Source organism: Tinamus guttatus, unplaced genomic scaffold (genome assembly GCF_059628265.1).
Source record: "Tinamus guttatus ecotype Peru unplaced genomic scaffold, ASM5962826v1 Tinamus_guttatus_pri_ptg000927l, whole genome shotgun sequence".
Lineage (NCBI taxonomy): Eukaryota > Metazoa > Chordata > Aves > Tinamiformes > Tinamidae > Tinamus > Tinamus guttatus.
The window spans coordinates 82,958-96,559 of NW_028289461.1; the positions used below are offsets into that span (position 1 = coordinate 82,958).

The 13,602-nt window shown below is 41.4% G+C and overlaps 1 protein-coding gene across 2 annotated transcripts in view; it reads right to left on the minus strand.

Moving 5' to 3' along the window:
* The window catches only part of STAG1 (STAG1 cohesin complex component), a 126,778-nt gene that overhangs the window by 23,055 nt on the left and 90,121 nt on the right, over nt 1-13,602 (minus strand). For both annotated transcript variants that reach the window (XM_088538107.1, XM_088538105.1), the window contains 8 exons: nt 12,374-12,491; nt 11,581-11,684; nt 9,522-9,614; nt 9,312-9,401; nt 8,921-9,124; nt 7,021-7,091; nt 3,070-3,157; nt 2,256-2,336 (listed from right to left, as the gene is read on the minus strand). In XM_088538107.1, coding sequence (XP_088394233.1) covers nt 2,256-2,336; nt 3,070-3,157; nt 7,021-7,091; nt 8,921-9,124; nt 9,312-9,401; nt 9,522-9,614; nt 11,581-11,684; nt 12,374-12,491 — 849 coding nt within the window. The remainder of the gene's footprint in view (nt 1-2,255; nt 2,337-3,069; nt 3,158-7,020; nt 7,092-8,920; nt 9,125-9,311; nt 9,402-9,521; nt 9,615-11,580; nt 11,685-12,373; nt 12,492-13,602) is intronic.

Sequence of the window (13,602 nt, forward strand, 5' to 3'; positions counted from 1 at the left end):
GTAGGGGAGGATGAAGCGCGGGGCGCTGTGGGTGAGCCAACAAGGGTGACACGGTCATGGGAGTTTACTACAGGCCTCCTGATCAGGGAGAGGAAGTGGATGAGGCCTTCTACAGGCAGCTGCAAGAAGCCTCACGATCCCAGGCCCTGGTCCTTATGGGAGGCCTCAACCACCCTGATGTCTTCTGGGATGACCACACAGCTGGGAACAGGCAGTGCAGGAGGTGCCTGCAGGACACTGCAGATAACTTCTTGATGCAGGTGGCTGATGAGCCAACAAGGGGAGGGTGCTGCTAGACCTGATACTAACAGAGATGGTTTACTGGGAAATACAATAGGAAAGCTCCGGAAGTGCGGACAGGATGAGCGGACAGTGAGGTGGATCGAGGACTGGCTGGATGGCAGAGCCCAGAGGGTGGTGATAAGTGGGGCCCAGTCTGGTTGGATGCCTGTGGCCAGTGGTGTCCCCAGGGGTCAGTACTGGGCCTGGTGCTCTTCAACTTGTTCATCAGTGACTTGGACGAGGGCACACAGGGCACCTTCAGCAAGTTTGCGGGCGATACCAACCTGGGAGGAGTGGCCAACACTCCCGAGGACTGCGCTGCCATTCAGAGTGACCTGGACAGGATGGAGACTTGGGCAGAGAGGAACCTCCTGAGGTTCAACAAGGACAAGTGCAAGGGCCTGCACCTGGGCAGGAATAACCCCAGGCACCAGCACAGACTAGGGGTTGACCTGCTGGAAAGCAGCTCCATGGACAGGGATTTGGGAGTCCTGGTTGACACCAAGTTCCCCATGAGGCAGCAATGTGCCCCCATGGCCAAGAAGGCCAATGGGCTCCTGGCTGCAGCAGCAGGAGCGTTGCCAGAGGGCGAGGGAGGGGATCCTGCCCCTCTGCTCAGCTCTAGGGAGCCACCTGGAGCATTGGGGGCAGTTCTGGGCTCCCCAGGACAAGAGGGACGTGGAGCTGCTAGAGAGGGGCCAGCGCAGAGCCACGAAGATGATGAAGGGACTGGAGCAGCCATCGTATGAGGAAAGACTGAGTGAGCTGGGCCTGGTTAGCCTGGAGAAGAGAAGACTGAGAGGAGATTTGATCAACACGTGCAAGTACCTGAGGGGTGATTGTAGGGAGGATGGGGCCAGGCTCTTCTCTGTGGTGGCCAGTGTTAGGACAAGGGATAATGGGTACAAGCTGAACCCCAGGCAGTTCCACCTCCATGTGAGGAAGAATAACTTTCCTGTGAGGGTGTCAGAGCCCTGGCACAGGCTGCCCAGAGAGGCTGTGGAGGCTCCTGCTCTGGAGATCTTCAAACCTGCCTGGATGCCACCCTGTGCCCCTGCTCTGGGTGTCCCTGCTGGAGCAGGGGGTTGGATTGGATGATCTCTAGAGGTCCCTGCCAACCTCAACCATTCTGGGATTCTGTAAAGAGACTGAACAAGCACCTCTGAAAGGATGAGTAAGGGCAATGTGGAGGATACAGAATAATAATGGTTCTTATTCTCCAGAAGTTATTTTAGAATGTCAAATATATCCATATTCCAGAAAATTATTTACAATGCATTCTGTCATTTTTATGTACATTAAATGCTTATTTTTATAGTATTTTGCTCTTTCTTTGAAGCTATTGGCGAAGTACACATACTATTCATTTTCACAAGTTTTAATTTGTTGTAATACTTTTGAAACCGATCTAAAAAGACCTAATTTTACCCTGCGATTGAGGAAAAAAAAAAAAAAAGCTAAGAAAAGATCCAAGAAAGACTAAACAAAATAATTTAGATGTAACGTTGTCCTTACTGCATTATGTTTCCATGTGCTTACTTTTTATTAGTCACTGATAGCGACCTGATCTTTATACTTAGCAACATAAAAAAATGAAGTAAAAGGTAGAAACAGTAATAAAACAGCTCTCCATGGTGCAGAAATCAACAGTACCATTTGCAGCTATTTGGTAAGCATTGTCAACATCACTTACCTGTCCATGCAATTCGCTGTGCTCACAACAAAGCACATTATCTTCAGCAATAAAAACATAAAAATCAAGAGGGCTAAACCCCAATACAGTCAGGCTTTCACTGTTGTCTGTATGGTTTGCTTAGGCAAGTTTCTGACAAACAGATCGTAAAAGCCTTAAACAAATGAAAACACAATATCTTATATCACCTCTGCATGGGGTCAAGTTATTAAAGCTCAGGTCTAATGCATATTTAGGCAAATTCTGTGTCTCCAGCAGAATTGCTTGAATCCCTACTTACTTTGGAAGGGGAGCCTTCAGTGATTTTCACCAGCTGCCAGAGAATAGAGTAATGGGAACACTGCAGTGCCTGAACAACTATCTGTAACAGAGGGAACACTGTGAATCGCAGCACACTGGAAACATCAAGCAGATCACTAAAACACAGGTAAAGAAAAAGAGGAGCAGCTCTTTGGCAATGCTTTTTGTTTTCAAGGATACAGTGTTATTCCTCAGTCTGGTGCAGGAAAGAACCAGTTTATGATTGGTGATAAAATACTATGTACATACTTGGAAGCAAAACAAAGCAGAAAACAGTGTTAGGAGGTAGTAAAAAATGGTGTCACAACATAAGAGAAGAAAAAGTCAACAACTGTATATCTCAGTGCAAAAGCATCCATTTAAATATCTTTACATCTTAATTTCCTAACACAGTAATCAGGAATTCCATATCATTACCAAAAGAACATGCAGCCCAGCTTCAAATAAATAAATAAATAAAATTAGGTAGCCTTAAGGAGCAACTGCAGAGAGAGCAGAGAGTCCCACAGCTCTGAGCCATGTGTACACACGAGCTGTGGAAATGTGCAGGGCCAAGACAGGCAGGCTCTAACTCTGCGCCAGTGCAGCCAGGAACACAACTTTATTTTACAGATGAGAAAGGTGAGGAAAGGAGGTTGGTCAAAATCACATAGAGCAAGAGAAAAAACAGGAAAAAAAATCCACAATTTTTCACTCCTTGGATGACACTTCATTACAACAGTAATTTCTTTCAAAAAAAAAGCTCTATAACACCTGAATCCCCGAAGCATGTATGTATGCAAGGCTAAGGGTACCTGTTCTGGCATAGCTCCGTGTTCAATTCCAGTTCTCAGTAATCTGTAGCAGTTACTGAACAGATCCCATTTTGTGAGATCGTGAGCACTAGAACAAGAAGCAATAAAGAGAGATCAGCTGTGCTGGGTTTATTAAAGATCTGAAAATACCTAAAGTAAGACAGTGTGAAATGCAGGCATATCAGACAAACAGCAGCAACTGCCTCTCCAATGATTTATACTAATTTCTTCTAATTTTTATACTAATCTCTTCTCTTCTGTCTTCCCTTTTTTAGCAAACATACCCCCATACTTACATTCTGGATGGTGGTGGAAGTATGGAAATGAGATGTATTACTGATAAATTATAGGCTTTCAGGAAGCTGCCTCTGACTAGTGGTATTGAGTGCATAGACCCTGCTCCAGCAATTCACAGAGCTTCCAGCAAGGCAGAGCTGCACCTCCTTAATTACAGCATTGTAATTAAGGCAGGAAAATCTCCTTGGTGTGCAGATGCAGATAGCAGCATAAATTATCCCACAGGGATTATGAAAGCAAAAATTACTTCACCTCTGACTTTTCATTTGAGATCCCTCCATGTCAGTCAGCCACTGTGGGACATTGTCCCCGGCTGGGACGCCTGGGGACACCTTAGCTCTTTGCTCTGAGCCTGGCCCTTGGAAGTGTCCTCGGGAAGAGGCTGAGAGCTGAGAAATACCAACTCCATGTTGGTGCTACAAATTTCATGGTGCTCTGCAATACAAACTTCCTTAAAGATGACTTGGAAAAAACACAATGCACCAAAGCAGCTTGTCTGACATAGAGATTCCTAGATTGAAATTCGTATTTAGCACAGAATTGTCCCTCTCTTGATCCCTTCCATATCAGAACATCTTCTGGTGTTCTTCAAGGTCCAGCATTTCATGAGAGATGGATTCTTTTCATCCCTACGGACAGCCATGCTTACTGGGGCACAGACACTATGGGAGCTGAGGAACAGGTATCAATTCCACAGTGTTTCTGAAAGTGAGAACAGAAGCAGCCTAGAAAACTAATTACAAAAGCTCTCTCTCTCCCTCCACAAAATTGCTGTCTTCTAAAAGACGCACATAGCAAGCCCAGCTGCACCTTGGGCTTAAAACAGCTCTTCTAGCTAGTGTTATTTCTCTGCTCAGGTTTCATTTCTCTTCATTCCTTCTTCTTCATGACATACCAAACTTCCAAATAACTTAGTCTGAAGAAATCTGATATAATATGATGTATTGGTCAACCAAAGGAAAAAGGTAATGGAAAGGATTTGTATGAGAGGAAGAGAAGACCTTTACCTATTTGGGAAGTGTCCTGACTGTCCATGCTTACAGTAATAAGAACACAGCTGTTATCTCTGGAAAGGTGCTCTAGTCATTAGCAGGCTTACGATGGCCGCGTGCAGAGAGCAAGGGCTAACCTATACCAATCACGCTGATTGCTAATGTAAAACCATCCTGTATACACAGGCCTACATGTTTATTTCACATGTTTTATTTCAGAAAGCCTCAACAAGATTCACTATTCCATTCTGAAGACTTGGAAGGAAGGACTGTAATGGAGAATTTCAGTTGCACCTGAAATACTGTTCTCTTGTTTGATGAAAGACGTTTTAATTTAGAAAGTTTGTTGAGAGCCCTTTGCTGCCAAACAGCATTTTTGTTCTTTCTAAAATATCTGTTTCCCACTCATTTGCTTTCATTGATCGAGCATGTAAGGTGACAGACCTCTTCTAATACTGTGAGTGATTTCAATACTATTTGATTTACTTGAATTTAATTAGGAGGAAAACTGGGCAGCAAATAAGAACTACAGAATATCTGTTCTTATTTTCCAAGGATTCACTTTTTAAAGCTAATTCATTCCCAAATGAAGAACTACCATGAGATATCCCTCTCAGAAAAAGGACTTGATTCTTTTTTGAAACCTCAGTGCTTTTTTATTGCACTGCCTGAAGATCAAATTCAGCTGTTAACCCACCATTTCCACTTCTTCACTCATACATATTTTTTGGCAATCAGTTGATGACAGACAACTACAGTATCAGGCAACAGCTACTGTTCTTTGAAAAGAAAATGCCCAATGTAAGTTTGGATTGAAGACCTTAATCTCATTATCTAAAGGTCTGGTAAGATCTGCCTCATGCTGCGATAGCTTCCCTTCAGCAAAGAAACCTCAGTGGACTTAACATTCAGTAACGACAAGGATTTCAGTTCCCATACACAAGCAGATATTAATTAGAAATTCCCACTGCAATTTAATCATTAATCACAGCTGAGAAATGATAAACAGTTATTCTTCAGCTCGACAAGATCTTTTTCTTTTCTCTTTCCTTTTTTTTGAGGGTGAAGTTAGAGGTCTCTGGTGCTGATTTGTGTTTCCTCTACAAAGCCTTGTAGTCTGAAGTATCAAGCAAGTCTGAAGTATCTCGTTAGAGATTTGGGACCCTCAGGAAGAGCATATACATGAGAGACGCTCGGGAAAGTCTTAAGATTTGTGCTGCTCTCTTGGAAGTGAATTGCAGCCTTCCCCTGTGCTGCTGGGGAAGGCAGGAGCAGCTTCAGAGTGTTACCAGGGAGACAGAAAATCTCATTTGCACATGAGAAATTTCTGCACTACAGAAATCAGCAACAACTTAATGAACTCCATGGAACTCCAGAAGACAGGGAAGGAAGAGCAGATATTCCTGAGCTATTTCATACAGCGATGGAGGATTTAGGATTGAGGACCAGGCACAGCACAGAGGGAGAAACAAGTCACTGAAACAAAATATGCTTATTGGTATAAAAAAGGTTACAGAGGCAAGTACCTCTCACATCTTGTGGTAAGGAAGAAGTGATCTGTGACTCTCAGCAGCATGTGAAGCTTTCTTGCCTGCTGACCAAGAGCAATAACTTCCTACAGCTGATGGAGGAACTGTATGTGTTACCCCTGAAATTCAGGCAGTTCAAATGAAATGGTCCAGGTTTTCCACAAGTTATGGGGTGTCCATAAGAGTCTCAGAGAGTGGCAGGACCTGCAAAGCTCTCACCTGGTCCCATTGCTCTGGTGCACCCCAAGGTTGGTGAAGGGGTTTCTGCACAATGCAGGCAGCTAAGACTTTGCCCACCACTCTCCTGGAAACTGTATCCCTGTCATTTTGGCAGGAAGAGGAATGCTGACTTCCAAACTCTCATCATAAACTATTAATGATCATTTTTACTACTACTTATCTTTACTATTTTCAGGAGAGGTATTACAAAGGTATTTAGAAACTGATAGAAACAGCTTCCTCCATGCTCTTCCTAAGCTGAAGCTCAAAGCAAAGATGTAGTTTGCATCCACTAGCTGTGGAAATATGAACCAGCCCTTATGTGCAGACTGTCTGACGTGGAGGGGAGTATTGGTACAATACTCCTAGGTATAAAAACATTTAGCACGAGATGGTGTGCCCTATGTATTTTCATAATAAATCTGTAAAATCACAGAATCCCAGAATGGCTGAGGTTGGAAGGGACCTCTAGAGATCATCTAGTCCCACCCCCTGCTCCTGCAGGGACACCCAGAGCACGGGGTACCCTGTCACATCCAGGCGGGTTTTGAAGATCTCCAGAGAAGGAGGCTCCACAACCTCTCCGGGCAGCCTGTGCCAGGGCTCTGGCACCTAAAGCTTAGTGCTGGCTAAATGGCAAAGATGGTCCTACCACCAGCCTGGACACAGCTCTACATTTCCTTTGGCATGTCCTTTCTAGACCCTCCTGCCAATGGACCTCTAGGCTTTCTAAAAATAATAAGTCATTAACTAAGCAAGGTCACAGACTAGTCCAAATAATAATACTCATCCCACCAAAAAGCATTCATCGGTCTCTATTTTATAGTTAGAACGATAAATTTTCTTGTTTCCTAACGCTAGACAAAACACTGGTATTTGCTGAAATGACAAAATTAACAGGGCAAATGACATACTTGTGAAAAGAGGTTAGTCTCTTTAACGTGGAGAGCACGTTGTATATGTCATCGTCATCAGCTTCTTCTCCCTGAAAATGAAAGGAAACCCATGAAAAGCAGAATCCATGAATGGAGGGTACTCATAAGCAGACTCATCTGAAAGTTTATGTTGACACCAAAACTGACTTCCCTTAATAATAATATTGAAACGACTGCTGCACAGCACAAGGAAATAAGCAAGATCATCTCTGGTAATACTCAACAGTATCACAGTCTTAATACTCAAACCTACATCCGCCAGCAGTAGGAGGAGGGGGCTGTTTTTTTATATTTCATAAATCTGGGGGAATTAGAAACCTGAGTAAATATCCCACATGATTAAATCTTTTAATTCCAATTGTTTTTTGATTTTTTAAAATGTCATTATCCTAAAATTTTATGCAAACTGAACATCAAATTCTCCTGGTGAACCACTGGAAAGAAGACATTTCCAAAACTTCATTTTTTTCTGGAATCTTCTGAAGTGGAAAATACACCTAAAGCAATTCTTCTCCATTTCATTTTATTTTGATCAATCAATTGCTTGCTAGCTAAAAGTCCAGATATTAAAAGAATTTCCTGTCTTCGGATGCGACTGTCAATCAGTGTTTCTCTCATTAGTAACCTAGAAGGAAGCTGTAAAACAGTGTGACACTTGCTTGGGTATAGATGCGTGTGTTGCAGAATTGAAAATCTCTTCATAATGATTACATTTACCAGAATTAACTACTCCACAAAGTATCATCCAGTAAAGAAAACGGCGAATGCCAAAATTTAAATTCCTTGCTATTTCACATTTTTGTCTCATTTTCATCTCCCCATCCTTCTCCTTGCCACATGCCTGACCCCTGCCCTCCCTCTTCCTTATGGATCTATAGCTCTTAATTTTTCCTTTCTCATATGACTCCCAGGCCCAGCTTTTCTCCCAAACCCTCATCCATCTCTCATGCAGGTCTCCAAGCCTCCAATACACATGAAGATCTTAAGCCCTTGCTCACATTTCTCTACCCTTCCTCAGAGCTGGGTGAAGGAAGGTGCTGCAGCCACCACTGGTCCCTGCTCCTTCAGAAGATCCATCTTTGCCCAGTCATCCCAGTGCGTCCTTCAAGGCTTCTCCTGTTTCTTTTCTTTGATACTCAGTTATAAAATATAGACTGCTGAACTTTCTATAAATGTGCATCAAAATTTAAGCATATGTACAAGTGCATTAAGCTGCACAAAGTGAAGAAAAAGACCTATGTGACCCCTAAGTTATGCTTAAAAAGCATGAGAATTCAACAAATTAAGAAGTACTGAATGAAGTTTATATAGAGGAAAAAAAAAGTGTAATTTCTATCCTTATTCTGTCTCTTATGTATTTTGAAGGATAAATTATTTTAAGTAATTCCTAGGTACCTGCAGGTTTCAGACCTTTATTGTTATTTCCTTCTTTCCAGAACTCTCAGTAAACCCTTGTAAGTGTTACTTAATCAGCTCTTCGACTCAAGACAAAACCCCGTCTTGATTCTGCTGCCTGCATGTATCCATTCTGGACTACTAGAATCACCACCAGCATTAATGTAAATGCACCTTTCCCTGCATTTTTCATCAGCTTTCACCCATTCATCCAGTTCATTTCCTAGGTGAAGTGACAAACACTACACTCAATTTGCAGAAGTAGGATGGTGCTGTGGTCCTTGTTTTACAGCATCAATGCTTTGCAGGCTTAATGGCAAGTTTAGGGGATGTTCTGCAGAGAAATAGCACCAAATAATTCTGAAATAGTTATTGTTGCTGTAAGTCTTCACATGGATAATTTCATGATGGAGTAAGGATGTTTTTCTGCAGTTTACACCATGGTATATTTTATGTAAACTAAATTCATTTTAAGAAAACAAACCTCCTGCAGCAGATCCTCTACAGAATGGTTGAACCGGTCCACAAATTCATCGATAAGTTGGCTGTGGGCTATGTCAACTCTATTCTGGATGGTATATTCCTCACTACAGAGTATGCTGTAGGTTTTGCTGCAGGCTTCAAGAACATCCGATTCCACATGCTTCTCCACGACAAACTTGATCTGTTTCAGCAACGCATCCAGATGCTGCAGAGCAGAAGAGAAGCTCAGCTTTCACATCCCCTCAACACCCAAACTCAAAACAACTTTCAGGCAAAGAAGACACCAAATCAGGGTAAGATTACGTGTCTTCAGAATTCAGACACAACGCTGTGTGACCGCACTGGTAACCAGGCTCTTGCAACGGGGAGAGTTTTTGCCCAAGATACTGTACCTTTTCCATTCTGCCCGTGCTGTAGATCTCCAGATCAAAATACTGAGGTATCTGCAGGAGATTTGCAACCTTCTCTGCATCAGCGGAATACTAGACATCATTGAAACAAAACAAAAGGCAAAGTAAAACTAAAAATCTATACTACAGCAGGAAAAAGGTGAAAGACAACTGTAAATAGCAGTAAACAACTTATGCAATAGAAAAATGTACCTTTGATAGCAACATAGGAAGTGCAATAATGAAATGTTCAGTCAATTTATTTCTGTCATCTATCTGAGTCTTTCTTTCTTTTGCTGTTAAGACCTGCAAGCAATTAAAAATTACTACAGTGAATAAAGTTTCTGAATATAGCAGTCATTAATCTTTCTAAAGTTTCTATTACAAACAAAAACCCATGCAAGTGTGTTTAAAAAGAAAAATCAAAACAAGAGCAAAAAATCCTAAAACATTTGAAGAGTGGTTACATGGGAGGACCTAAGAAGCCTGGAAAGAAAAATGTCATTTCATTCAACATGGTATCCTCTGTACACATCACTGTGCTTTTAGGACTGAAATTCGACTAAAAGCCAAGTGAGTGGAAGGTTTACTATTACTTTCAAGTGAATCGGCTCTGATTTTCACACCTTAGATGTAGTGTTTATGTAAGAAATCAGTGTGAAATGAAGCATAATTAAGAAAACCAAAACCAACCCACCCTGCAACAGTGATTTTCATTAGCAGTTTCAGGACCGTTATCTCTAAACTGGAACATAACCCTCAACGAGGACACACGTTCAAGTGCACAGAACTCATTTACAAATTTTAATGACAGATATATCGAAGCCTCAAATGTTGCCAAAGCAAAGACACCTAGAGACAGTAACACTATTAAGCAAGCCGGGTCCCTAGGATGATCTCGATGCTCTTCCATCACCCTTCAGAAGGTGCATTTTATTTCACTGACATGTTTTCTTCAGCTTTGAAGAAATACATCCGTAGGCATCCTATGACTTAAGAAATTCTAAGCCTAAGTGATCTGAACTGTGGATCTCTTTAGATAGAAAAATTACCCAGAAAGTGAGTAGTGACAGTCTCTGGTGCTCCAAGCAGAAAATACAAATACAAAATATTTGTTGAACATTGGCTTTGTCTGCCAGAATGTTTGGAGGAAGAGACATGACACACGGTTAAGTTGTACTGAGAAAGCAGAGCTGGTAACCCAGGAAAATAAATGCTCAGGTAAATTGGCTAAGTACTTCTCTAGATCCTTCTCCTCCTCCATGTTTTAGTGAATTAGGAATTTCTTAGAATTTCTTAGAATATGCATTCATAAGGTAAAGTGTAATAATCATATTTAAAGTGATGGCTTCTTGGAGCTTTTCCCAGGGTGCTGTTGCGGGACATAAGGCTAATATGCTTTTGGCACATAAAAATTAAGCAGTTAAGTAACTGCTCTGGTTTAGCAATAAAAAAATGATAAGTCTATCTCTAGATTTCATTTTAAATGAGCCTGTGGCATTCTGTAATAATCCAGTTAGGATCATTCAGAATTTAATCTAATAAAAATACGAAATGTTCATATGGCTTTATTTAATTTTAATCTAAGCTACAGAAAAGAGGTGGACTACCAAAAAGCAGGGAAATCTGCCTGCGAAGCCAAGAATTTTGCAACTTGGATGCTGTATTTATGGAGAACATAAACGAAAGCCTGATGATCACCCCAACCTCATGGCTCCAAATGACTTACTTATAAGGCAGTGCTAAAAAGGCAGTGCCTATCCTTAGGAAAGAAACTGAAAATTGATGTAGGTCTCTGAACAGTGACTATCTAATAAATAAACGATTTAACACCGAGACTGCAAATTTGGCCAGCATGTCAAATTCTGAGATTTTTATGGCGCCCAGTGGTGTGAGCTCTGCTCCTCAATTCCAATCTACAGGAACAGTGTGGGCTGTAGATGCTGGTAGGTGCTCCAAGTCTAAGCTGGGGTATTGATAAAAGAAAATCTGAAAGTTGCAAAAAAAGGTTTTCAGGCTCTAAATTCATACTAATCAACACAGTGATGCAAAAACCAAATTGAAACCAAACATTCAAATATGTCTAGAAATATAGTTTCTACGACTCTTCTTCACAAAATTTTAATCAAACAGATAGCATCAATTATCAAACAGATAGCATCAATTATAAAAATCCTACATAGAAGTGTCACAAAGTGGCACTGCAGACAAATATTTTTTACAGCTCTGGTAACAGACGCAGGTCTGAAGCTCCTATCGCGCCGTGACTTACTCTTTTCCCAGTGCCCCTGCCTACGGGAGGATGCGCTTCCGCAGCCTGCCGGATCGTACACACCATCAGCTCAATCAGAGCGCTCTCCTGCCGGTCGGACATCGCTGTGCAAGGAAAAGAGCAAGGAACATCAGTTGGGATGATATACAGGCCCCATCTGTGAATGGAGCTTTAAAACGGTGGGAATAGAGAGCAAAGCAGAAGACATTTTGTCTGGTATGGAAAAACACAGCTTGCTGGCTCGCTCTTGGAGTTACTGCTCACAACGTCTCCAACTGGATGTGGTAGAACTGACAAAAATCAGCAAAGGGCAGCAGAGCTGATGAGGTGTGCGGAGTGAGGCGTAGAAGGGAAACACCTAAGCAGCCTGAAAGCTCTCAGCTAGGAAAAATGTTGACTGGAGGGGGATATAACGAAGATCTACAAAATGATGCACAGGGCACAGTAAGAGTATATCAGCTCTTAACCACCCAGCTGCTGGGAAGGTCCCTGAAGCTGGAAAGTCCCCAAGGTTTATAAAGGAGCTAGACAAAACTCATCACTGCCAGTAGGAACCTTCTACCACCAACCTCATGCACGCAGATCTATCAACCAAGTAGGATTCAAGACTCATTATAAAAGATTTTTCCTTCATTTGCTCCTCTTGAGAATTTGTTTTTGGTTTTAAGACTGCCTGGAGAAGCCTCATATTTTACTATCACCACTAATTAAATCCAATATCAAATATCACCAAATCAAATATCACCAATAAAATGAGTTATTAAAAACTCTATTCCCAAGATTAAACACATACCTTCTTCTCCTTGGACTGGTTCCTCCAAGAGCAATTCTGTCATACATTCCCAGTCTTTCAAAAGTTCTTGAGAGCTCTCCCACAAACTGTCCACCAAGTAAGCTGCATGTTCATGCAACTAGAAACCACAAAGCAACCATCAGTGAAATGTTCTGGTACGAGCTCTGCTTCTTCAGTGCTCACAACCATTTGGGCATGGACAGAGTCCCCAGGCAACAGTCACACAGAAAATGAAATTTGTAACTAACTTTGGAAAGACTTCTTTGAAGGGAATGATGCAACTGCATGACAGTGTGGATATGTTTTAATGGAAAATACACAAAAAATAATTTCAGTTTATTTTCCATGGAGTATTCTTTGGTGAAAAATCTCCTCAAAGTTTTGACCTTGAATACCTAAGCTTACTTTTTTCTCACTTTCTTACTGAGTTATGAGAAGAAATGATGGTGGGACATGAGAATAAGGAGGTGCTATAATGCATTCTCTCTGACAATATATCTGTTTTTCATCCAGACAGATTTTAACAAAGGTGCACAATATAGATATGGAAATACTTGCTCCTTTTCATACAACATTCATTTTTGACAGACAGCAAGAATAGTTTTCATATTTTTGTTAGTCTAAACATATATTTCTGAAAAAGGAAAAGAGCAGAATATAGCTATGTGATTCAAACAAATACCAATTGATAAATTGAGCCAGAATATTTTACACTTTTTAGGAGTATCGTAATTAAAAAATAAAATACTATAAAGTTTTTGTTAGGCTTATGTGCATTTATGTTTTGAAATAATCATGAAAAGATCCCAAATTACCACTAAGTATAGCTTTGTGATCAGTCTAAACAATAGATGGAGCTCCAAAAATATTCTTCTAATTCTGGTCTCTCAAAATGGTAGCAGAAAACCTAGTGATTTCAGTGGGTAAAGAACTGATATTAACTTATCTTTCACTGCAAAAATATGTTCTTTATATGAATTAACCCAACTGTTAGAAAGTGAGAAAAGTAGGTTTCTATTGATTTAGAAACTGATCTTTAGCCACCACCAAAATCCAAGGACAGACCACGGAGCTCACTCACTCGCCAGGCACGGCACTGACTCCCATGCAGGAACGCGTCCAGGAGCGCAAGGAAGATGGTATCTCCCGCGTCGGTTCTAAGCCTTCCCCCCACCATCCGCAGTGAATCCTGTATGTCTCTCTCCTTGCAAGATTTCCTCCCTTCAACT